Source organism: Mustela nivalis (assembly GCF_964662115.1).
Source record: "Mustela nivalis genome assembly, chromosome: 15".
Lineage (NCBI taxonomy): Eukaryota > Metazoa > Chordata > Mammalia > Carnivora > Mustelidae > Mustela > Mustela nivalis.
Genome location: NC_139034.1, coordinates 79965344 through 79988949, shown reverse-complemented (window position 1 = coordinate 79988949; position 23606 = coordinate 79965344). Strand labels below are relative to the sequence as shown.

General features: G+C 36.3%; 1 protein-coding gene across 2 annotated transcripts in view; it reads left to right on the top strand.

Moving 5' to 3' along the window:
- FGF14 (fibroblast growth factor 14) overlaps positions 1-23606 on the top strand; it is a 596869-nt gene that overhangs the window by 449230 nt on the left and 124033 nt on the right. For both annotated transcript variants that reach the window (XM_082701491.1, XM_082701492.1), the window contains exon 2: positions 20513-20623. In XM_082701491.1, coding sequence (XP_082557617.1) covers positions 20513-20623 — 111 coding nt within the window. The remainder of the gene's footprint in view (positions 1-20512; positions 20624-23606) is intronic.

Below are 23606 nucleotides of genomic sequence, written 5' to 3'. Positions count from 1 at the left end.
ATTTCTTCCAATATTTTAGTACATGAATAAAGACAATAGCGATCTGAGGAGATGGAAATTGCAGCTCAGACTTTTCTTGTCTGTTCTGTTTTCTTGCCTGTTTTCACACCAAATCTGTTTTCATGATAAATGATAGTAAAACTTTGTTTTAAATTGATACTCCATTTGAGGCTTTCTCATGATTGTACATAAGCAAGTAGAAATATATCTTTTAAGAAGTATTTTTTTGTTGTTACTGTTTTTAATCAGGAGGTAACCTCAAAAGAAGATGTGACCTTCGAAAGTCGTCTTTGGGTTGTTTGGGGAGATATTACGGCGATTTGTTTAGCTACATGAGCACATTTCAGAGGAATATTGATAGGGATTCAAATTTTTTTTTGTATTAATGATCTTGTTGTGTATCTATCTTCATGAAGCAATAGAGAAAGCTTGCTTAAAGTATTATTTAAATTAATCTGCTGTGAAAGTGCCAGTATAGTAATCTTAAGTGATCTAAAGACCTAAGGTTATAGCATTTAACAGAATCAGTCTTCATATTTCATTACACACACACACACACACACACAAACACACATGTATGTGCACGCACACACATGCACACAGCTAACATTCTCTACAGCAAAGCTTCGAATTCTAGATTTGGTAATTTAGAAACATAATCAAATGTGCTTCTTAGGTTTAATCTTTTAAACATTTGTATTATTGAGCATTCATTGCATGTAGAGTAGTGATCTATGGTGGATAATGTTCTCTAAAATGTCCCAACTTCAGATCATTTCTCAATTAAGCAGAAACAGACATGACATCTCCTTACCTCTGCGCTTTTTAGTGTGCCGACTGCTCAGGTTGAGTTTCCTGTGTGCCCAGAGCTGCCTGCAGACTGCCATCAGCCTGGTGTGCCATTATCCCCAAACCCTCTAAACCTTTCCCGCCCATCAACATGGCTGCAGAAACTACTTCCCCCACGGGGACATTCCCCTTACCAGGAGAGCCCCTGACTCTATCCACCTTCCACATCCTGGCTATCTCTGATCTCTGACTGTTCACACCTCACACTCCCTCTAAGGCTTTCCACTGACCACCTGGAATAGAATGACCAGCCCTTAGTAATTATGTCTACACCACACTTGTTTCAGTTGGATTATAAATGATTCCCTCTTCTTTGGCTGGTGGTATTCTCTGAATGAATATTTAAGTGTTTTTTATCATCATTTATCTATTTTCTATCCCATCCAAATTGAAGTCCACATAAAGCTGTAAATTTCCTCAGAAAGAAAACACTGTAAACTTTTTACTGGATTTGGGTCTTTTGTGTGAAGTTGGATCTGAAGGAGGAGTTTTAAATCTGGTTCTGTACATGTGTGCTGAAGGACTGAACCAAAATTTTTAAAATTAGTGAAAATGTTGGAATCTCTATTCCCTAACAAGTTATATTGTAAAAGAAAAGAGCAAATAACAGGCATGGGCATGCACATAGTTAAGTGGTGTTTCTCAGGATAGTGTTTCTAAGTTTTGCTTTTTGTTTTTGCCTGTGCTATTCTGTCATTTGAGACCAGCCTCACTGAGGTATGACTGCAAGCCTTCCAGACACCATCCTCCTTTGAGGCTCCAGGGCTTCTGGCTCTTCTCTAGGACACTGATTTTTTCTTTTTTTTTCAGGGACCCATTCCAGATCAGTTTCAGGTCCGAAAGGTTTTTGGGCAAAGGGAAACTTCATACACTGAATGGAGTGGTGCTCCCTAAGTGGTGTCTTTCCCAGCATTGTGTTTCTTTCCTTTTCTTTTCCATTATTATTATTATTATTATTATTTAGAAATTGAAAATACAGACCTGATGCCAAAGCTCTGAACCATAAATCCACTTTAAGCAAAGGACCTAAACGTCAAGACTCAGGACTTCAGTCTACATTCACAAAGGCTGAGGAGGGTGGACTGAGGATTGGCTCCTTAGCCAGCAACCCCCCTTCTCTTCCTTCTGCCCACGCTGCACCCCAGAACTTGTCCAAATAGTGGAAATAGTCCAGATCGTGGTTGAGTGAGCCTTCTGTCACTATCCAGCTATATTTATGAACTAAGTTAAAGCTAAAGAAACTTGAAATACAAAAAATAAAAAAAAAAATTTAAAAAGGAAAATTGAATACACAATCTGCAGATTTTCTCCCAGACTTGAGTTGGTGTCACTGGTGTTAACATATGCCCGGCTTGTCTGCCGCTGCACATCCCACAGTTCATTTTATGATCTGTCCAAACATTCTCACTCTTTCAACTGCCATAGGCGTCCGTCTTCTAATCCTTTGTGTTGATAAACAAGATCTGTGTTTCTTTAACAACTTAGTAAGGAGTAATTTCCTTTTCTCCACCCCCCACCTCCTCTCTAGTACCCACTCTGCCTCCATTCCTAATTTTCCTTAATCCGACCCCTCAAGAGAGGAAAGGGATGGAGCTTGTCATAGTTCCTCACGTGTGCAAAGGGAGGGACCATAAGCCTAAAATGGTCCTTTGCCAATGATGATGGCTTCCATTTTTAAAAAGTAAAGTTGTCTTTTTCTCATATTTGTTTTGTATCTTCAGATGAATGATTTTTTTTTTTTCCAAAGAAGCTTGAAATTAGAGCATGCAAGGCAGTAATACTTTCCCCAGCTCCCTGGATAGGCGACCAACGAATCTCTTCTTGAACACTTCAACACCAGGGAAATCGTTGCTGTGCGGGACAGTTGATTCTTTCTGTCACTGCACAGCTAAATTTCTCCACCTTTACGGATCCATGTATTCATTTATTAGTCACCTATTTACTGAGCACCGGGTATACGAAAGGCACTCTTCTAGACACCTGGAATATAGCAGTGATCACAGAAGTGACAATCACCACCTTTGCTTAGGCTCTATCTTGGTATCACTCTACTCATGTCTAATTTTCTTCTTCCAAATCTAGACTAAATAATTCCACTCTCTGTCTTCATGACAGCCCCACAAATATTGCAAAACAACCAAATTCACCTGCTTCCGATCAAATGTTCTTTCACGTAGTTTCACCCAGGCCTGCCATGTCGGTCATTGCCCTCTCAACGGTCAGCGTCCCCTCACTGTGTGCTTTCAGTGAGTCACTGCGCTCTGTTGCTCTGAGTACACAAGGGTCTTCAACCAGAGCCAGGCTGCACGGTGCATGGAGAGGCAGGGACCCAGACCTCTGAGGCTTCAATCTCAGCTCCATCATATCCTTCTGTTATCTTGGTGAGACACATAACCCCTCTATGCCTTAGCTTGTTCATTTGTAAAGTGAAGATAAAAATGCCACCTACCTCAAAAGGTTGCTAGAGGATTAATGGGTCAATATAGATGAAGCACTTAGACTAGTTTTCAACCCAACGTATGTGCTCAGGAGGTGACCACTCTTACTGTTCCCACTGTTAAAAGTAGTGTTGGCCCTTTCTGTTCATGCAGCCTCGACATTTCAAAACCCACATCCTATGTTGGCTTACGGATGCTGGAGATAATGGACGGCCATCTGCTTTGGCTACAAGGCTCTCTCAGTTCCTAGCAGAGAGCCTGGAATAAAGTAGATGTTCAAGAAATGCCTGCTGAATGAGCCATTTAAATACTGTAGCTTTTTTTTTTAATTTATTTTTTATTTATTTTCAGCATAACAGTATTCATTATTTTTTCACCACACCCAGCGCTCCATGCAATCTGTGCCCTCTATAATACCCACCACCTAGTACCCTGACATCCCATCCACCCGTCAATTCATACCCCTCAGATTGTTTTTCAGAGTCCATAGTCTCTCATGGTTCACCTCCCCTTCCAACTTCCCCCAACTAACTCCCTTCTCCTCTCTAACTTCCCATGTCTGCCATGCTATTTGTTATACTCCACAAATAAGTGAAACCATATGATAATGGTTGACTCTCTCTGCTTGACTGATTTCACTCAGCATAATCTCTTCCAGTCCCATCCATGTTGCTACAAAAGTTGGGTATTCATCCTTTCTGATGGAGGTATAATACTCCGTAGTGAATATGGACCACACCTTCCTTATCCATTCGTCTGTTGAAGTGCATCTTGGCTCTTTCCACAGTTTGGCGACCGTGGCCATTGCTGCTATAAACATTGGGGTACAGATGGCCCTTCTTTTCACAACATCTGTATCTTTGGGGTAAATACCCAGGAGTGCAATGGCAGGGTCATAGGGAAGTTCTATTTTAAATTTCTTTTTTTTTTTTTTAAAGATTTTATTTATTTATTTGACAGAGAGAGACCACAAGCAGGCAGAGAGGCAGGCAGAGAGAGAGGAGGAAGCAGGCTCCCTGCTGAGCAGAGAGCCCGATGCGGGGCTCGATCCCAGGACCCCAAGATCATGACCTGAGTCGAAGGCAGCGGCTTAACCACTGAGCCACCCAGGCGCCCCCTATTTTAAATTTCTTGAGGAATCTCCACACTGTTCTCCAAAGAGGCTGCACCAACTTGCATTCCCACCAACAGTGTAAGACGGTTCCCCTTTCTCCACATCCCCTCCAACACATGTTGTTTCCTGTCTTGTTAATTTTGGCCATTCTCACTGGTGTAAGGTGGTATCTCAATGTGCTTTTAATTTGAATCTCCCTGATGGCTAGTGATGATGAACATTTTTTCATGTGTCTGATAGCCATTTGTATGTCTTCATTGGAGAAGTTTCTGTTCATATCTTCTGCCCATTTTTTGATATGCTTGTCTGTTTTGTGTGTGTTGAGTTTGAGGAGTTCATTATAGATCCTGGATATCAACCTTTTGTCTGTACTGTCATTTGCAAATATCTTCTCCCATTCTGTGGGTTGCCTCTTTGTTTTTTTGACTGTTTCCTTTGCTGTGCAGAAGCTTTTGATTTTGATGAAGTCCCAAAAGTTTATTTTCGTTTTTGTTCCTTTGCCTTTGGAGACATATCTTGAAAGAAGTTGCTGTGGCTGATATCGAAGAGATTACTGCCTATGTTCTCCTCTAGGATTCTGATGAATTCCTGCCTCACGTTGAGGTCTTTTATCCATTTTGAGTTTATCTTTGTGTACGGTGTAAGAGAACGGTCGAGTTTCAATACTGTAGCTTTTGAAAATACACTTAAGCAGAACATGAGAAGGATTTCTTCTCTTGTTTTTCAAGGTGAATTGATCTACTCCTATAGCTATATTGTGGAGTATTAGCGATTGATGTGCCATTAAGGATTCTTTGAAGAAATTGTTATGAAATGCCACTTATTTTAAGCCTTAATAAATAAAAATGGTACGAGGCACCACTTTCTGATAAATTATGCAGAAGGTTAGAGTTTTCAATATACATAGACCTTGTCACAACTGAATTCTAAATCCAAGGCTAAATTCTGCATCACCCTTTTTGGAATGTCCACATTGATTTCTAGGAGTTTCGTTTTGTTTTGTTTTCTTTTCTTTTCTCTTCATGACCTTTGGTTTAAATGTTTTCCCTCTCTAGTTGAAAGTGTCCATGTCCACTGTGATGAATAGGTAACTTTCAATGCCTTCGTCCTGCTCCCTACCCTGCTGCTTTAGAAGTTCTAGACAGAGTGGCCTTGGTTTACAAAAGAGTTTATGACTGTCCTCTCCTTCTAGAAACAGCTGGAGGACAAATGTCTGAAGCAGAAACTTAGAAAGAAGCAGAGCTCAGATAGCTGTGCCTTCCTTAAATGAAGCAGCCTTATGGGACTTATCAGTATCGCCTTCAACTGTTCATACAGCCAGCTCCGCTCCTTGGGTGGAGGTCTCTACATAGCTATGGATGTGAACAGACAAAATAGGATTATACCTGCTTCAAAATACTGTTTCTCAAATGCATGATCCTCAGCTCTGGAGAAGGTATAGATCAGTCCTTGTCATGGGCAGTGATTTTCTGAAATTCAGCTACTGTCCTGATTATTTTCTTGGCATAGTACACTCAGGGAAATGTTTCCTGACCCTGAATCAAATGTATGTTAAAAAGTTAAACACATGTGGGGTTTTTTTTTTTTCATGCATTTTCCAGTTTACTCCTTGACAATTTCTCTTAAGAAAGCTAATAAAACTATGCATCTACCATAGTTCTTGTTTACATGGTTAATGCTATACCATATATTTTTTGCAAATAACTTTCACTGAAAGCCTTTGGATACTTTAATTTCAACAGATGCCATTGATTTCTTAACATCATACCTTTTTCATGCTAATCCTCAGTTTTAGTTAATGTAGTAACAGTTGGAGAGCAAATTAATATGACCTGCTGTAAGTCCAATTGGCTGTGAAAATTCCATGAATGGGTCAAATACTAGTTTTCAGATTCCTTAATTTTAGGAAATCCTGTTTCTAGTTTCTGAAAAGAAAAGTGAATCATAGTTTGTAGTGATTTAGCCGAATATATTAAATTTAACATATGATACTCTAAGCCTTAGGACATATCCTCACTGATTTCTTGTATATTTGTTGCATAATTATTTTGAGAACAGAGCTGAAATTTCTGACTATAATTTTATATTTTTCTGTTTCTCCTTGAAGCTCCATTGATTTTTGCTTCATGTGGTTTAAACTCTGTCAGTTGATGCATAAACCTTCAGGATTCTTATGTATTAATGAACTGACTCCTTAATCGTTATGAAATAATCTGTTTTTATCCACTGTTAGATTTTTTTTATCGTGAAATCTCTTTTGTCCTTTACTAATATCGATTGATGTTTTTAACCTTTTGTTTTTATTTTTAATTACTCTACTAAGGTATAATTTTTGTAAAATTATCTGTACATATTTAAAATGTATAATTTTAGGAGTTTGACATAAAACCACAATCACACTGAAGATTGTGAATAAGTCCATCACCCCAAAAGTTTTCTTATGTCTCTTGACACTCCTAACCTCCTCCCCCTCGGGCCTTCCACCAATCTCTGAAGATGCAGATCCTGTTTTCATCATTTTATATTTGTTTAAATTATAGAATATTGTATGAGCAGAATCATGTGACTTTTATTCAACACAATTATTTTGGAATCCATCCATTTCATTGCCTTGATCAATAGTTCATTCTCTGCTTTTTGCTGAGTAGTATTCCATCGTGTGGTTATACCACAGTCTGTTTATCATTCATCTTTGGAATAGACATTTGGGTTGTTTTCAGTTTGGGACTATTACAAATAATTACAAATAATCATTCACATTCAGTATTTGTATGAACATATGCTTTCACTTCTATTGAGTAAGTATCTAGGAAGGGAATGGCTGGGTTATGTTGGCAGGTTTATGGTGAACATGTTAAGAATCTGCAGCTTTCCAGAGTGGCTCCCATTAGTGTCCCGTTTATCCACATCTTTGCCAACAACAGATATGGCATTCTTTTAAATTTTATTCTTCGAATATGTGTAACTCCAACCTGTTGCGGTTTTAAGTTTCACTTCCGCAGTGACTAGTATGATGTTGTTCATCTTTTTGTGAACATCTTTTTCATCTACAAAATTCTCTGATAATATGCTCTATAGTTTTACGCATTTATCTTATTGGAATCTTTGTTTTCTTACTATTGGGCTTTAAGTCTTTATGTATTAGTGGATACAAGCTTTTTATTTGGTAAAAATTTTCACCCTGTCAATAACTTGTCTTTAAGTCTTTTAACAGTTTATTTTGAAGAAAGGATATTTATGAATTTTCATGCAGTTCACTTTATCAATGTTTTCTTCAATGGATCATGCATTTGGTGTCACATGTAAGAGCAGAACAGGGTATATCATTCAAGGAGCTCAGGGAAAAATGAAAATGCAGGGTCTATGCTTAAAAAAACTAATAATTTCAACATGGAATCAAAAGAGCATTAAACCAAATGTGGAGCCTTTCAAATATCATGTATGGTATAAATTCAGGTATGTGTAGTATCTCTATTTTTCCCTTCTTGTCTTATGTTTGACTTTTACATGTATATCTTTTTAAAAGATATTGACTATTGGCTAATCAATAGTCAATATCTTTTAAAAAGATATAAATAACAACAACAACAACAAATGTGTGTATTGACTGGTGTGTCAATCCATCACCAGTTCTCCTTATTCCTTAGACTAGATCTTATTTCTATCTGGTATCGTTTTCTTTGTTCCTGAATGCTTCCCCTCAACATTTCTTGTAAGGAAATCCATCTGACAATACATTCTTTCTCCTATGGGTGTCTAAAAACATCTTTATTTTACCTTTGTTTTTGAAAGACATGTTCACTGTTTTACAATTTTAGGATACTTTTTTCTTTCAGTGCAGCAAAGATGTTGCTCCGTTGTCTTCTTGCTTCAATTGTTAAAAAAAAAAAATCTGCTATCTTTCTTGTTTTTATTCTTCTGTATGTAATGTTTTTCCTGACTCTGGAGAAAAAAGAGATTGTCTCTTTATCACAGGTTGTGAGTACTTTCAGCAAGATGGGTCTTGATGTATTTTTGTCATTTTTCCTGTCTTCAGTTTGTTAAGCTCTTTGGACCTTTGGTTTTATACTTTCAACAATTTGGAAGTTTTTCAGCCATTATTTCCTCAAATATTTTTCCTTCTTGTCCTCTTGACACTCTTCTGGATACTCCAATTAAATATGCATTTTGTTGCTTCAAGTTACTGCACAGCTGACTGAGGTTTTGTTTGTTTGGATTTTTATGGGTTTTTTTTTTTTTTAGATCTTCTATTTTTATTTTATTTTATTTTATTTCTTTTCAGTGTTCCAAAATTCACTGTTTATGCACCACACCCAGTGCTCCATGGAATATGTGCCCTCCATAATACCCACCACCAGGCTCACCCAACCCTCCACCCTGTCCCCTCCAAAACCCTCAGCTTGTTTCTCAGAGTCCACTGTCTCTCATGGTTTTTCTGCCTCCGATTTCCCCCAATTCACATTTCCTTTCCTTCTCCTAATGTCCTTCATGATATTCCTTATGATCCACAAGTAAGTAAAACCATATGATAATTGACTCTCTCTGCTTGACTTATTTTACTCAGCATAATCTCTTCCAGTCCCATTTATGCTGATACAAAAGTTGGGTATTCATCCTTTCTGATGGAGGCATAAATACTCCATTGTATAGATGGACCATATCTTCTTTATCTGTTCATCTGTTGAAGGGCATCTTGGTTCTTTCCACAGTTTGGCAACTATGGCCATTACTGCTATGAACATTGGAGTACATATGGCCCTTCTTTTCACTGCATCTGTATCTTTGGGTTAAACACCCAGTGGTGCAATTGCAAGGTCATAAAGTAGCTCTATTTTTAATTTCTTAAGGAATCCCCACACTGTTTTTCAAAGTGGTTGCACCAACTTGCATTCTCATCAACAGTGTACGAGGGTTCCCCTTTCTCCACATTTTCTCCAATACATGTTGTTTACTGTCTTGTTGATTTTGGCCATTCTAACTGGTATAAGGTGGTATCTCAATGTGGTTTTGATTTGAATCTCCCTGATGGCTCATGATGATGAACCTTTTTTCATGTGTCTGTTAGGCATTTGTATGTCTTCTTTGGAGAAGTGTCTGTTCATGTCTTTTGCCCATTTTTTAACTTGATTATCTGTGTGTTTTTTTTTTTTTTTTTTGAGTGTTGAGTTTGAGGAGTTCTTTATAAATCTTGGATATCAGCCCTTTGTCTGTAGCGTCATTTGTGAATATCTTCTCCCGTACCGTGGGTTGTCTCTTTGTTTTGTTGACTATTTCTTTGCTGTGCAGAAGCTTTTGATCTTAATGAAGGCCCAAAAGTTCATTTTCACTTTTGTTTCCTTTGCCTTTGGAGACATATCTTGAAAGAAATTGTTTGGCTGATGTTGAAGAGGTTACTGCCAATGTTCACCTACAAGATTCTGATAGATTCCTGCCTCACATTCAGGTCTTTTATCCCTTTTGAGTTTATCTTTGTGTATGGTGTAAAAGAATGGTCAAGTTTCATTCTTCTATACGTAGCTGTCCAATTTTCCTAGCACCATTTATTGAAGAGACTGTCTTTTTTTCCACTGTTTATTTTTTCCTGCTTTGTCAAAGATTATTTGACCATAGAGTTGAGGGTCCATATTTGGGCTCTCTACTCTATTCCACTGGTCAATGTGTCTGTTTTTGTGCCAGGGCCATGCTGTCTTTGTGATCACAGATTTGTAGTAAAGCTTGAAATCAGGCAACGTGATGCTCCCAGTTTTGTTTTTCTTGTTCAACATTTCCTTAGCAATTAGGAGTCTCTTCTGGTTCCATACAAATTTTAGGATTGTTTGTTCCAGCACTTTGAAAAATGCCGGTGGAATTTTGATCAGGTTGGCTTTGAAAATATAGATGGCTCTAGGCAGTATAGATACTTTAACAATGTTTGTTCTTCCAATCCATAAGCATGGAATGCTCTTCCATTCTTTGTGTCTTCTTTGATTTCTTTCATGAGTGTTCTGGAGTTCCTCGAGTGCAGATCCTTTACCTCTTTGGTTAGGTTTATACCCAGGTATCTTATGGTTCTGGTGCTATAGTAAATGGAATCGATTCTCTAGTTTCCCTTTCTGTATTTTCATTGTTAATGTATAAGAAAGCAACTGATTTCTGTACACTGATTTTGTATCCTGCCATATTACTGAATTGCTGTATGAGTTCTAGTAGTTTGGGGGTGGAGTCTTTTGGGCTTTCCATATAAAGTATCATGTCATCTGTGAAAAGAGAGAGTTTAACTTCTTCATTGCCAGTTTGAATACATTTTACTTCTTTTTGTTGTCTGATTTCTGTTGCTAGGACTTCTAGTACTATGTTGAACAACAGTGGTGAGAGTGGACATCCCTGTCATGTTCCTTATCTCAAAGGGAAGACTGTCAGCTTTTCCTGTTTGTTTTTAATTATGCTTTCCCTATGAGCTGCATTTGGAACAATTTCTATTGCTATGTCTTCAAATTCATCCCTTGCATTTCTACAGTTCCTAATCTGAAAACAATCTCATCTCATGTATTTTTTTTTCCATTTTACAACTTGTGTTTTTCATCTATAGCAGTTCATTTTTTGGTCCTTACTATGTCTTTTATGTCTCTACTTAACTTTTTGAATTATGGAATACAGTTATAATGACTGCATGTTTTTGTCTAATATTCTAACATCTGAGGGAGTTCTAGGTCAGTTTGATTTATTCATTCTTCCCCTTGTTACAGGTTAAATCTCCCTCCTTCTTTCCATGCTGGTAATTTTTTATTTGATTTCAAATATTTTGAATTTTATTTTGTTGGGGGCTCAAAATTTTTATATTTCCATAAATATTCTTGAGTTTATTCTGGAATGCACTTATTTTCCTTTGAAAAGGTATACTCTTTTTGGTTATTGCTTTTACAATTGTTTATGGAGACTGAAGCTCTGCTCATTCTAGGGCTAGTTTTTTTTCTACTTTTGAGACAAGACCCTGCTTATACTCTGTTCAGTGCCCCATGAATTATAAATTTGTGCAGTCTGACTGGTGGGAATAATCAGTATTTACAGTCCTGCATGTTTCTGTGGCAGTTTTACCTCAGATACTTTCACATGGTTTTCCCCAGCCTGGGAAGTCACCTTACATAAATTGCAGATCAGTACAGAACTGAATTCTCATGTAAACTACAGATCTCAGAAGTTCTTTCTTCTAGAAGCTCACTCTTCTCCAGTACTCTAGATACCATCTACATTGGTCTCCCCAGACTCTCAGCTCAATCTCTTCAATTTAGAAAGTCTACTGGGCTACCTTCCCTTCAACATGCTCTGGGATCTTTCTCAGGAAATAGGACTCACCTCATTTATTTCCCATCTGAGGGACTACTGTTTTTTATTCCCTAATGTCCAGTATCTTGCAAAATTCAATAGGTCAATTTTTTATTGTTTCATGTAAAAGGGTACTTCTGGTCCTTGTTAAGATGTTGAAGTCACTATTTAAAGAAAGTTTTCGTAATTATTAAGCTCTTTCAGATTATGATTTATGGTTCACATAGCATTCATATTCTTTTTCAGTCCTATTTCCAGCATTGAAATTTGTTCATTATAATAGTATGCAACTATAAAATATTAGCAAATGTTAATAGTACTCTTGGACCTTTGTTCCTCAAGCCATTCAGTTACATTTGATTAACCTCAAACTTTATGAAGAACATAGTGAGAGGCATGATTAATATTTATAATATACAATTATATTTTATCTTATAATTAGTATAAGATAGCTTTTTGGTTGAGCAGCATGAAGTGAAAGGATTATCACAGTAAAGAATGTGATTTTGTCCATTTAAGAGGCAAGTAAAAAATTTTTCCCCACTTTTGCTATTTGGTGTGTGTGTGTATGTGTGTGTCATAATTGTGAAAAAAAATCATAAATTCACTTTCCAACTTGTGAGTAGTTCAAGATGGCAGAGATTCCTTTCAGAATTCCAAAGGAGGTTTGTAGCAGTTTTTGCCAATAGTAGTTTTCTTAGTTAAAAAATCCTGTAATTAAGAAATAGAAGTTTATCATTGAACATTTGGAGACTTGTTGACTAAGCATGGAATATTCTGATATTTTAACTGGAGAGTACTTATTGCAAATATATTGCTAAGACTTTGAACACTTCTCTGAGATACTTATTTGAAAACAACATTAGGAACACAAATACCAAGTGTATATTTAGAATTTAAAAAATAGGGGTGCCTGGGTGTCTCAGTGGGTTAAATCCTCTGCCTTTGGCTCAGGTCGTGATCCCAGAGTCCTGAGATGGAGCCCCACATTCAGCTCTCTGCTCAGCAGGGAGCCTCTTCTCTTCCTCTCTCTCTGCCTACTTGTGATCTCTGTCTGTCAAATAAATAAATAAAATCTTAAAAAAAATAATTAAAAAAATATATGTCATTTAGATAGCAACTAAACTGAAGGATCTCTGATTCTACTCTTCCAACGATGACAATAGCATTTGAAAATTTAAGTAAAATGTTTAGCCATTTGCTTGGACATCTAGGAAACATTATGGTTTCAGTCAGCTAGTAGCATGATTGTTCCTGATACCTAGACTAATGTAAAGAAGTTGGTATAAAATACCCTCAAAGTAGTGTTAAGTTTCTTTTAGTATTTGATATCTTTGGTGAAGAGTCTGAACATAAATAATGTGTTCATATTTGTGAGTGCTGCCAATGCCACACAGAGTGACACATCAGCACACTGAATGAGACAGGGTATAGTGCTTCTTTGTATATGCACCTATGTGTTCTGGCCAGGAGGAAATGAAGTCATTCATAAATTAGGACTCCATGACAGAATATATTATCAACAAAGCTTTCTCTAGGTGTAATGATAATAATGATGACTTGAATCCCAAATGTTGTCACTGAAGGACACATATTTTTCTTTTAGACAAAGAAGACAGAGAGTATTCAAGGGAGGGGCAGAGGGAGAGAGAAAGTCTTAAGCAGGCCCCATGCCCAATGCAGAGTCCAATGAGGTCCTCAATTTCACGACTCTGAGATCAGGACCAGAACCAAAATCAGGAGTCATATGTCCAACTAACTGAGCCACCCAGGCACCCCACGTCCTTTTCTTTTTAAAATACACACAAGAATTCTTATTGTCTTTTGCAATTATATAATTAATATTTATAATTTATTTTTTAAATACATAATTACAATTTAGAAGGAATAAGTTAAGAAACCAGAAAACACAATGTTTAATAATTATTCATCTTTGTAAGTGATGAATATAAAGGGAAAGAATAGATCCAACATTTTTAAATTTTATTATCCAATGCTAATTATGTTGGGGCCATAAGAGGACCAATGTGTCTCTAATATGTTAGAATCTTGCAATTAGAGAACGAACCTCTTTGAAAAACAGTATTGGAAGGGGATGCTTTCAACTGAGCTCTGAAGATATGCTTCCTATTTGGAGCTTGTAGACACTGGATATTCACTAAGCTAGGAGAGTTTAACCCTGGATTAGGGATCCCAAGAACCACTCTTAGTCTGTCTGTTCCTTGGAGCTGAGGGTCAAATATTGAGTAGGATAATATGGCATGCCTTCCCTTTAGTCAACTTCTCAAATATTTTCCCTAAGAAAAGGTTCTACCCACTGTTGTTTCCTTAATACACTTCATTAGGAGTGATTTTGCTGGGGGAGGCAAAATAGTTTTGGAAAACAATTTTTCAAAAAATTATTGGTGTTTCCATTTCAAAACACACATTTATCTTTATTCCAAGCAGACCCTGCTCCTCCAATTCTTAAATAAGATACACAAAATAAATCTTGCCTTGAATATAATTTAGGGCTTATATATAGATTCTTTTAAAGACAAAATGAATTCAGTCATTAGATATTTGTTGAAGGGCTTCTCTGTGCAAAGCATAGTGATAGGCTACTTTAAATAACATATGATGCAAAGTAGCAAGGGATTTATAATGTATTTACAGGACAGGAAGACACAAAAACCCAGTAATTTCAGACATAACTAATTGGCACAAAACCATACTATATGTTCTTCCTTACCCCTCTGAGTAGATAGCAAGCTCTTTGAGGGCAAAAACTGTTTTGTTCGTTTGTTTGTTTGTTTTTATGTGAGATTCTATCTCTAGTACCTATAAGCATAAGGTTCTGGTAGGCAGAGGTGGAGAGCGTGTTCTAGGCTGTAGGATCAACAGTTAAAATTGAACAGACATAGTAATGCATTGGATTGGGTGGTAGATTAGGGGACCACTCTGAAATAGCTGAAACAAGGTTCCTAGCAGGATAGGCCCTTGAGGTAGTATGAGGGCAATTTCCAGAGGAAATTGAATGCTATCCTTAGGATGGCATTAACAAAAAGATAGAGCAGGTTTTCACATACTTTTAGTTTATTCATCATTTTACTAGTGTCCTCTCCCCACTTTTATTCTTAGCCCTTTGGAAAAGTTCCTGATATGGTTTATTTTTATGGCTGAATTATATGATAATTTATGGCTTTGGGTAAATTATTCACAATGCTATATTCTGCTACTAGGAGTGCCAAAATTTAATTAGATCTGCCACAGAAATGTCTATTCCAAAAGTGGCTTTTTACCCTGTAAAAAAACATGTGATTTTTCCATAGCTAATAGAGGAGTGACACTTAAGAACCTGCACTGATAGCCAACTTGTACCGAGATGTATGTGTAGAAAAACATGGTATGTGTGATGTATATACATTTTTATATTTGCTATATAAAAACATATGCCATATTATGCATTTTTTCAATTTAAATAATGATTAAAAATATATCCATCATTCTAAGGATTATCCCGATTTCTCTTTTGTCAGTCTGCACATTGCATGAAAACAATTTGTGACAGTGATTGACTTAAATGAACCCACTTCTGAGAGAGGGATTGTTTTAATTAAAATTGTTGGGTATTTTTTCTTATATCTGAAGGCATTTGAACTGATTTGCATTTCTTTCAGTTTTGAGTGTTGAGGCTAATATATCATGAAACATTTTTTTTAAATTTTTTATTTTTTATAAACATATATTTTTATCCCCAGGGGTACAGGTCTGTGAAACATTTTTTTCTTGAAATGCTCGCACATTAGCTTTCATTATTTCTATTTTAATTAATGTCAGAGAACATAGTACAGAGTTTCAGACAAGGAGTATCCTCAAAATATTTTTAGTAGAATGTCAAGTAAAGTATGTCATATAGTAAGCATAACAAAAGAGAAAATACAAGGAAAAAGGTTAATTAAGACAAAGTTTTCATATTTTCTTAAGCAGAGTAAATATTCTGAATATGTAAGTATTTTAAGAAAGAATAAAGAACTCTAACAGTTTTATGAGTTGAAAAATATTTTTGCATTTTTATATGGCTAGCTAAAAATAGGCAAGTGATTTCAGATACTTATTTTCCTTTAGTTATTAATTGAGAATCAAGACTGTGGAGATTGTCCTCTAGTAGATCTAGTAACTTAGTCATACGTTTGCCTAACCACATATAATTGATATGGTTGTCTTTTCAGGAAAATTGTTTCATTTTCTTTTGTTTTGTATTATGATTATTTAGCTTCGTACTTCTGGACTTTGAGGAAAGATTTTGTTTTCTTCCGTTTTAATTATTTGAAAGAGTGACCTCAAGCTATAAATGGCCACATTACACATTGGCCAGTTTTATAAGTGAGGATCATAGTGAAGTTTTTGTGGGTATGTGACTAAACACAAAAAGAAACTAATATGTGGAATCCTTGAAAATTTGGGGCACCAATTAATCTACAACAGTAATATGCTTTAGGTTATTTGCATATATGTATGCAATATCGTTTGCAAGTATGTATGAAATGTTATCTTTACACATTCTTTGCCAAAAGGCATTATTATTAAATCTGCATTTTCATTATAAAATTATACAAGAGCTTTTAAATAATAAAATGTTGAAAAAAATATATTCTAGTAACCAACAAAATATATTTATTTTATACATTTTGATGTATTCTTTCCCATATTTTCCCCCATGGATAATATTTTTTACATAGTCATGCTCATGTTATATATACATATGTCAGTACAAAAAAGTTTATAACACTGAAGACTTATTTTTAAGTTAGAAATCTAGCAAGTACAATTACCTGGTCAAAAGTTTTAGACAATTTTTAGACTTTATTGCCATCCTGGATTTCTTGTTTTTGCAAGTTTTTATTAGCAATATATGAAATTACTAGATAAATTACACTCTAACACAGTCAACATTCATTCGAAAAACATATATTGCCCAGATCCTATTTATCTAGACCCTAGAGATGTAATGGTGAGCAATATCATACATTTCGATTTTCTTCACGAAACTTACAGTAGAGTTTGGAAACAGATGTCAATCATATTATTGCACAAACAAACATGAAATTCAAATCATGAATTATAAAGCAAAACACTAACACTTGTTAACTTGCATGATGGGTACATAGATGTAGGTTGTATTATTTCCTATAACTTTTACTGTAGTAAAATCATTTCAAAATGGAGAATTTTGATATTTTAGAAATGAGTATTGCTTATGAAGAATGCTGCCATGGAAGTGTTCAGGGGAGGAATCTGAACTCATCTGAGGGGTCAGAAAAGTGCCTCAGAGGAAGAGTTGATGGAGCTGAACTTGAGAAGGAGGAAATGGAGTTAAGTGTGCCAAGGTGAATGCATGTGGGTGTCTGTGCACAGAAGGGCAAGGAGGCATCTTTATGCAGGTGAGCATAGGTAAAGGGGACCTGATAGATGTGAGAGATTATGGGATATTTGCAGACAGCCCCCAGGGACCCAGGCTGGGCTACGAGCAGAGGCTGGCATGGAGCAGTTTCAAACCAGGCAGGTCAGGTAAGATGGGGCCCCACTGCTGTGGGGCGTATGAGTGATTCACTGCATGTTGCTGGATCTGCTGGATTGGAACAAGCACACTGCCCATGGGATGACCACCTAGGAGAGGCCAGGAAGGGCTGCAGTGCGTCCCGTGGTGAAGCTAGAACAGGGGAAAGGGAGGGAGATTGTGAAGACAGAATCTGCAGGAATCAGGCAACTGTATAGTGGAATGACAAAAGCAAGTGCGGTGTGAATGTGAGTGGCTGAGACAGTTCACAGGAGTTTCCTAGTCAAGGCTACAAGTACCTTCTGGAGAATGACACTAGACGAGTTTAAGCCTACAGGATTAGATCTGCAACCTCGGTGAGGATTGCACCGGTGGAGATTTATTGGAAATGTGGCCAATGACAAAGTGGGGCAGATAGTAGAAGAGATTTTCAAGCACTTTGATTCTAACTTCATGTTGTCTTAAATCACAGATCCAGCTCCAAGTGTGCAGGATTTGGGTTAGATACAGCCATGGTTAATCTTTAAAAACCTAGTTTAAGAGAAAAAAAAAAAAGATTGGTTTGCATTTTATTTTAGGCTTTTTTAAAGTTATAGTAAATTGTTCAACTTCCAGAGGCCACCTAGTTTAGTGGTTACGGTGGCAGGATCCTGTTCAACCCACAGCTGGGCACTTATCAGCTTTATGCTTGTCAATGACTCCATCTTTCTGTCTCCATTTCCTCCTCTTCAAAATGGGCTTCCGGTTAAGTAATTTGTGATGAGTTCAATGAGTTAATCCTGCGATGTACTAATAACAGTGCCTGGCACCTGAGAAGAGCACAATGCTATTATGGTTTCTAAAGAGAAGACATCAAAGAATGTGAAACTTGATACATGGATACCAATTTCATCTCGTTTCTTTGAAATTTAGTGAGAATTCAAAAACACAGTTTTTAATTTAGCTTATACTTCCTTATCAGAAATCAGGTGTCATGATGAAGAGCTCACCTGGTCTTATGTCCTCTAGTTTCATCCATGTTGTCACAAAGGACACAATTTCCCTCTTTTTAAAGTTGAATAATATTCTGTTGTATATAGATACCTCATTTTCTTTATCCATTCACTCACTAATGGACACTTGGTTGTTTCTGCATCTTGGCTAATGTGAATAATGCTGTGGTGAATATGGGAGTGTAGATATCTCTTCAAAACCCTGATTTCACTTCCTTCGGCTGTGTACCCAGAAGAGGGATTGTTGAATCAGTTGAATGTGGTAGTTCAATTTTTAATTTTTTGAGGAAACCCATACTATTTCAACAATGGCTGCACCAATTTGCATTCCCACCAACAACGCACAAGGATTCCCCTTCTCCACATCCTTACCGACACCTGTTATCCCTTGTCTTTTTGATCGTACAAAAGGAAAAAAAAAAGTGTTCTTTTTGTTAAAGTGTGAGGGAGCTTGTGGGGGTTATATGTCTTGTACTGCCTTGCCTGACCTACTTAATTCAGGTCTAGAAGATGTAGTAAGGTAAAATGTTGAATTTAAAAGTAAGTCATTCAGAACATAAAGGTTTTACAGAAGAATCATAATCTCTGAAATCCTCTGTATGTCATTATGACAATTAATAATCTGCCTTTTTACCTTTGCTCTCTTCTTTTCCGTGCCATGTATTTTCAGTGAGGAGCATAAATACATTGCAGCATAAATAAGAAAAGGAGTCCTTGATACTTAGAGTCAGTAGCCCAATTTTACTGAGAAATGATGGACTAAGGCACAAGACTAATTTTCCCACTAATGCACACCTTAAAATTGTGTGTGAATTTTAAAGGTATATACTACAGAATAAGGAACAAATGTCACATAATCCAAATAATCACTCATATTTTTTTAATCCTTGTCTTCTAGAAGCATCTACATTCTATTATATTTAGTCAGACTGATGTGATGCTGTGGTGTTCATGCATTATTCCCCAGATTTTCTTCATTCTCATATGACCTTCAAAGAAAATCTGTGTACCATAAGGTTATTTTTGAAATTATTAGTTCTATCATATGTACGTGACAGTAGATATTGACATTCTCTTTAATTTTTTGAGCATTAAACAAAAAGCTAAGGGTATTCTGGTTTGGAACAACATTTTTTTTTTTTTTTGGCATGTGTATTTTTTTGTTTTTACCTGTTGGCTAATCCACAAATTTTCTGTCAATTACAAGATGGTCGACTTCATTGTTCTGTACCAATCTACTGTTTTGATAGTATGATCTGATCACATTTGCAAGTCCCGTTCAGCAGTAGTGAAGAGGTGCCAGTTGCCGTGGTGAGGACTACGATGTCCAATATCAAATCCAGTCATGAGATGGGGATAACCTTTGAAAAGCCATATGTAAATATTTATTTTCAAAGGTACAACTGGCCCTTTGTAAAGCCTGAGTCACTCCATTGGTTATCTTTTCAATGCATCAAATAAGAAGTCTGTTACCATATAATTTCCCTTTTCATTTTAATAAACTCCCACTGTCCTCTATCCTTGGCCCTTTTGGTTAAGAATCAAATCAAATAATTTCACTCTCCTTTTTAGATATACATCAGTTTAATATGTCTAATTTGTCTGGATCATGGTCACAGAGATGATCTCACAACAAAGGTTCGTTGTTGTGTCTTACCCTGAACTTAGAAATCAACTTTCTCATTTTTCTATGGGTCATGCATAGGTACCAGATGCTCTTAGGCCAGCGAAAGTGACCCTTTAGACATCAAAGAAACATTCTCCATAATGAGGTTTTTCTTCCTAAGAATGCATATCAAAATGCTAGTTTGATTAAAAAAAAATACAGGTTTTTTACCTTTTGGGATTACTGGTCAAATTAAATAAAAAAGAAAAATCCATTAAAAAGCCTTATTAAAGGCTTCTTAGAGCCAGAAGTTTGCAAAACTCTTGTATGGCCATCCTGAATGATATTCAACTAATTAGTTCAGGATTTAACTAAAATTACACCAATAGATTTGGTAGCTTAATTGTTCTAATTAATCATTTAAATCCACATGTTAGTTTTATAAAATGACCCATTTTCTGCAGCTGACACATGCAACTTCTGACCTTCTATGATTAGTATGTGCCAGGTTTATAAATACAGAGGAATCTGGGAGACACAGAATCAAAGGTGCTACTTCTATCAAATGCCCTCTTCTGAAAAAGAAAAAAAAAAAAAAAGAATCAGAAAAAGAAATAAGAAACTCTGTTGTGACACGTTGTGAGGCTTATGATAACTATGTTTGCCTTTCAGATCCCCAGCTCAAGGGTATAGTGACCAGGTTATATTGCAGGCAAGGCTACTACTTGCAAATGCACCCCGATGGAGCTCTCGATGGAACGAAGGATGACAGCACTAATTCTAGTAAGTGACGACCTCAGGCCTCCCGTTAACACAGTCGGGAGAACATACACTGCTACATAAATGACTTCCTAAGCTACCTTTACAAATACCTGTTACGTTGGTTCATTTTTGGGAATGTTACACACTAGAAGGCCATCCACTGTTTTACTGAGACCACGTGGATGAAAACATGAGCAGAGCAACACACAAAGCCTGTCATTTTAAGATAATCCGTTTCTCTCTCTCTCTCTCTTTTTTCTCAAAACAATTGGCAGATCCAGCATTGTTGTTACTTTCATCTCATTAAAGTCAAGTAAGTACACTAGTGCATTTGGATGAAAGATGAATCCATGTTTACCTTGGAAATATTTTTATCAAACCTGTAGCTTTTTAATGATAATTGTGGAAATTAAAAAGCTATAAGGATTAGTTGTCTCAAAGAATAGAAATGTCATATTTCAAATGTGTCTTCAACAAGAAAAGATAGTATCTTTTTTAGAGAGAGGACATGAAGGCTCTGTGCGTTTAAATACATTGTACAAAATGTTTCACTACTTTACAGAATTGGGCCTCTGATGATTTGTCTTTAATTGAAAAACCACTGACCCTCCATTTTATTAGTGTCTGTCTTCATTTTACTATTTTTTAATATATAACTTTTCTTTGTATTTTCATTCTGGTGTCCCTCTTTATTCAATTGTCCGTGTGTTCCTTTCCCACTTCCTGTTTATACTGGCATTAGATTCCTTTTAATTTAGCATGTCAGTTCTAAAATAGACACCTTTTACTGCTCAGGAGAATCAATGAAAAGCAAAACTGATTTTATTGGAAATACTTATTCACATATTACTAGTGGATCAGGAATGGATATGAATCTTTTAAACCATTTAGCATTTACCCTTCATTTACAGAGCATCATTCCATGAAAAGAAGGGAGGATTTGAATACACAAATTATGGGCACTTTCTGTTTTCAATTCTAGTAATCAAATTTTCAATAGCATGAAGAATAACTAATAACACAAAGTAGACTTCCTTTGCATTTGGTGTCCCTCTGTGTAATGTCAGTATTTTCCAGCCATTGTGTTTACTTTTTAGACTTTGGACTTTACTTCATTTAAAATTTATCTTTCAACTTTAAATTTTTCCTGTCTGTCTGTGTTTTTCTCCTTTTCAATTTCTAATCTTTTTCTCTCTTTGTGTCTATTATGTTGCCCTTTTGTCCTTTTAAACTTTTCTCTATTATATTTGTTCATTGATTCTTTGTCACTGTTATTTCCTCCTATTTAAAGAAAGAGAAGGTAAAGCAATTCAAGCACAAGGAAGAAAGAGAAGTTGTTTTTACTCATAAAACTGATGTCAACCATTGGTTACTTGTTGGGATTTTGCCATTAGGTTGAACTTTTTGAAAGTGTAAGGACTTAACCATCTTTGATCAATAAAAGATGTCAGTTTCTTCTGGTTCAAAATAATACATGTATGTCTGCTCATTTTCTTCTATCTTGAACTCCTTATCCATTCTTTGACAAAAGGTGTTCTCTTTTTCTTATGTCTTATACTTGTGGGGTTATGGACTCTTGAGATTCACAAGTTCTGATGTCTTCAGTGTTCTCTGATTTCCTTCAGCAAAAGTCTGACTGAGAGTGAGGACTAGTTTTCCATAACTCTGATACCTGCAAGAATTAGGAAATTCTGACCTAGAGGTTGAGGCCATCCCTTATGACAAAGTTTTCAAGAAAGGAAATAAACCATAGCTATATAAAATGCTGTTTAGTTGGACTTCTCAGAAAAATAATTTCTTTCAAAGATTTTATGCATTTCTTTTCTACCTTTTTCTTTGTTTTTTTTTTTTTAATGCCAAACAAGTTGGTTGTTTTAAATGATAGAAATCAATACTGAATTAAGAAGTGTTAGGTAGATGCTGTCTTCTACAGCATATTGCTTCAGAACTTGATCAGCAGCACAGTATTTTCTAAACTGTGAATGTGCGGATGTAGCATCATATGCACACACACGTAATTGTAGCTGGTTATATGAACCATATTCAATACTACACTGGACAGCTGAGAACCTGAAAGAGATACAATTTTATGTTCTCTAAATGCGTAAGGCTTCTTTTCTCCTGCTATGTAACCATATTAGAAGGAACAGGAATCTTGGAGCAACACTTGGAATCCTCTCTCATCCCTCTTAAATGCTGGTGAAGAATGAAGCGGGAGCAGCAGCTCCCATGTCCAAGCAAACCAGAACCAAATGGTAGTGCTCGCACTCAAGGGCCACTATGGGCCGCAGCTGCTTTTCTTACAAGTTGCACTGCACTTTCTGTGCACATTTAGCTCATTAGGTTAGTTTTATTATCATTTCAACATTTGCAAAGACATAGCAAAGAGAGCAAAACAAGGTGAGGTAAAGATTCACTTCTCAAAAGGCTATAAACATTGCATGACCCTAAAATTTAATAAAACATGGCAGGAATACAACAGCTTTATAAAAAGCCACAGGAGTTACTAATTAACTCTACTTTTGGGTACCATCACCTTTGCAATTGAAAAACACAGCTTTTTTTTTAGGTGGGATTTAAGATCATTTCCTTTTCTCTGGTTCATTACAGCAGTCTTATGAGTCTTGAGAAAACCATAAACTGTGAACAATATTCTGTAAAAAGGGGGGAAGCAATAAAGACGCTCGCAGCCAGGTCCTCATGGGGACATTGCCCTTTGGTTTGCATTAGGGTGTGATGTAGTAATTCACGCATGTGTTTTAGATTTTTGATAATTCTTTGAATACAAAATAAGAATTAGTCATCTATAAGTAGGAAAAAAAAAAAAAGAGAGAGAGAGAGAAATGCCCTAAGAGTCACCATGACGCCATAGTAGAGGTGACAAACACCAAAACTGAGGATTGAACCTTCAAATCTTCGTGATTTGAGTTGGACTCATTTCCCACAGCTAAACATGAGCTTATTAAGAACTAGGTAAAGTCAGAACCACCCTACGAAGCTGCCC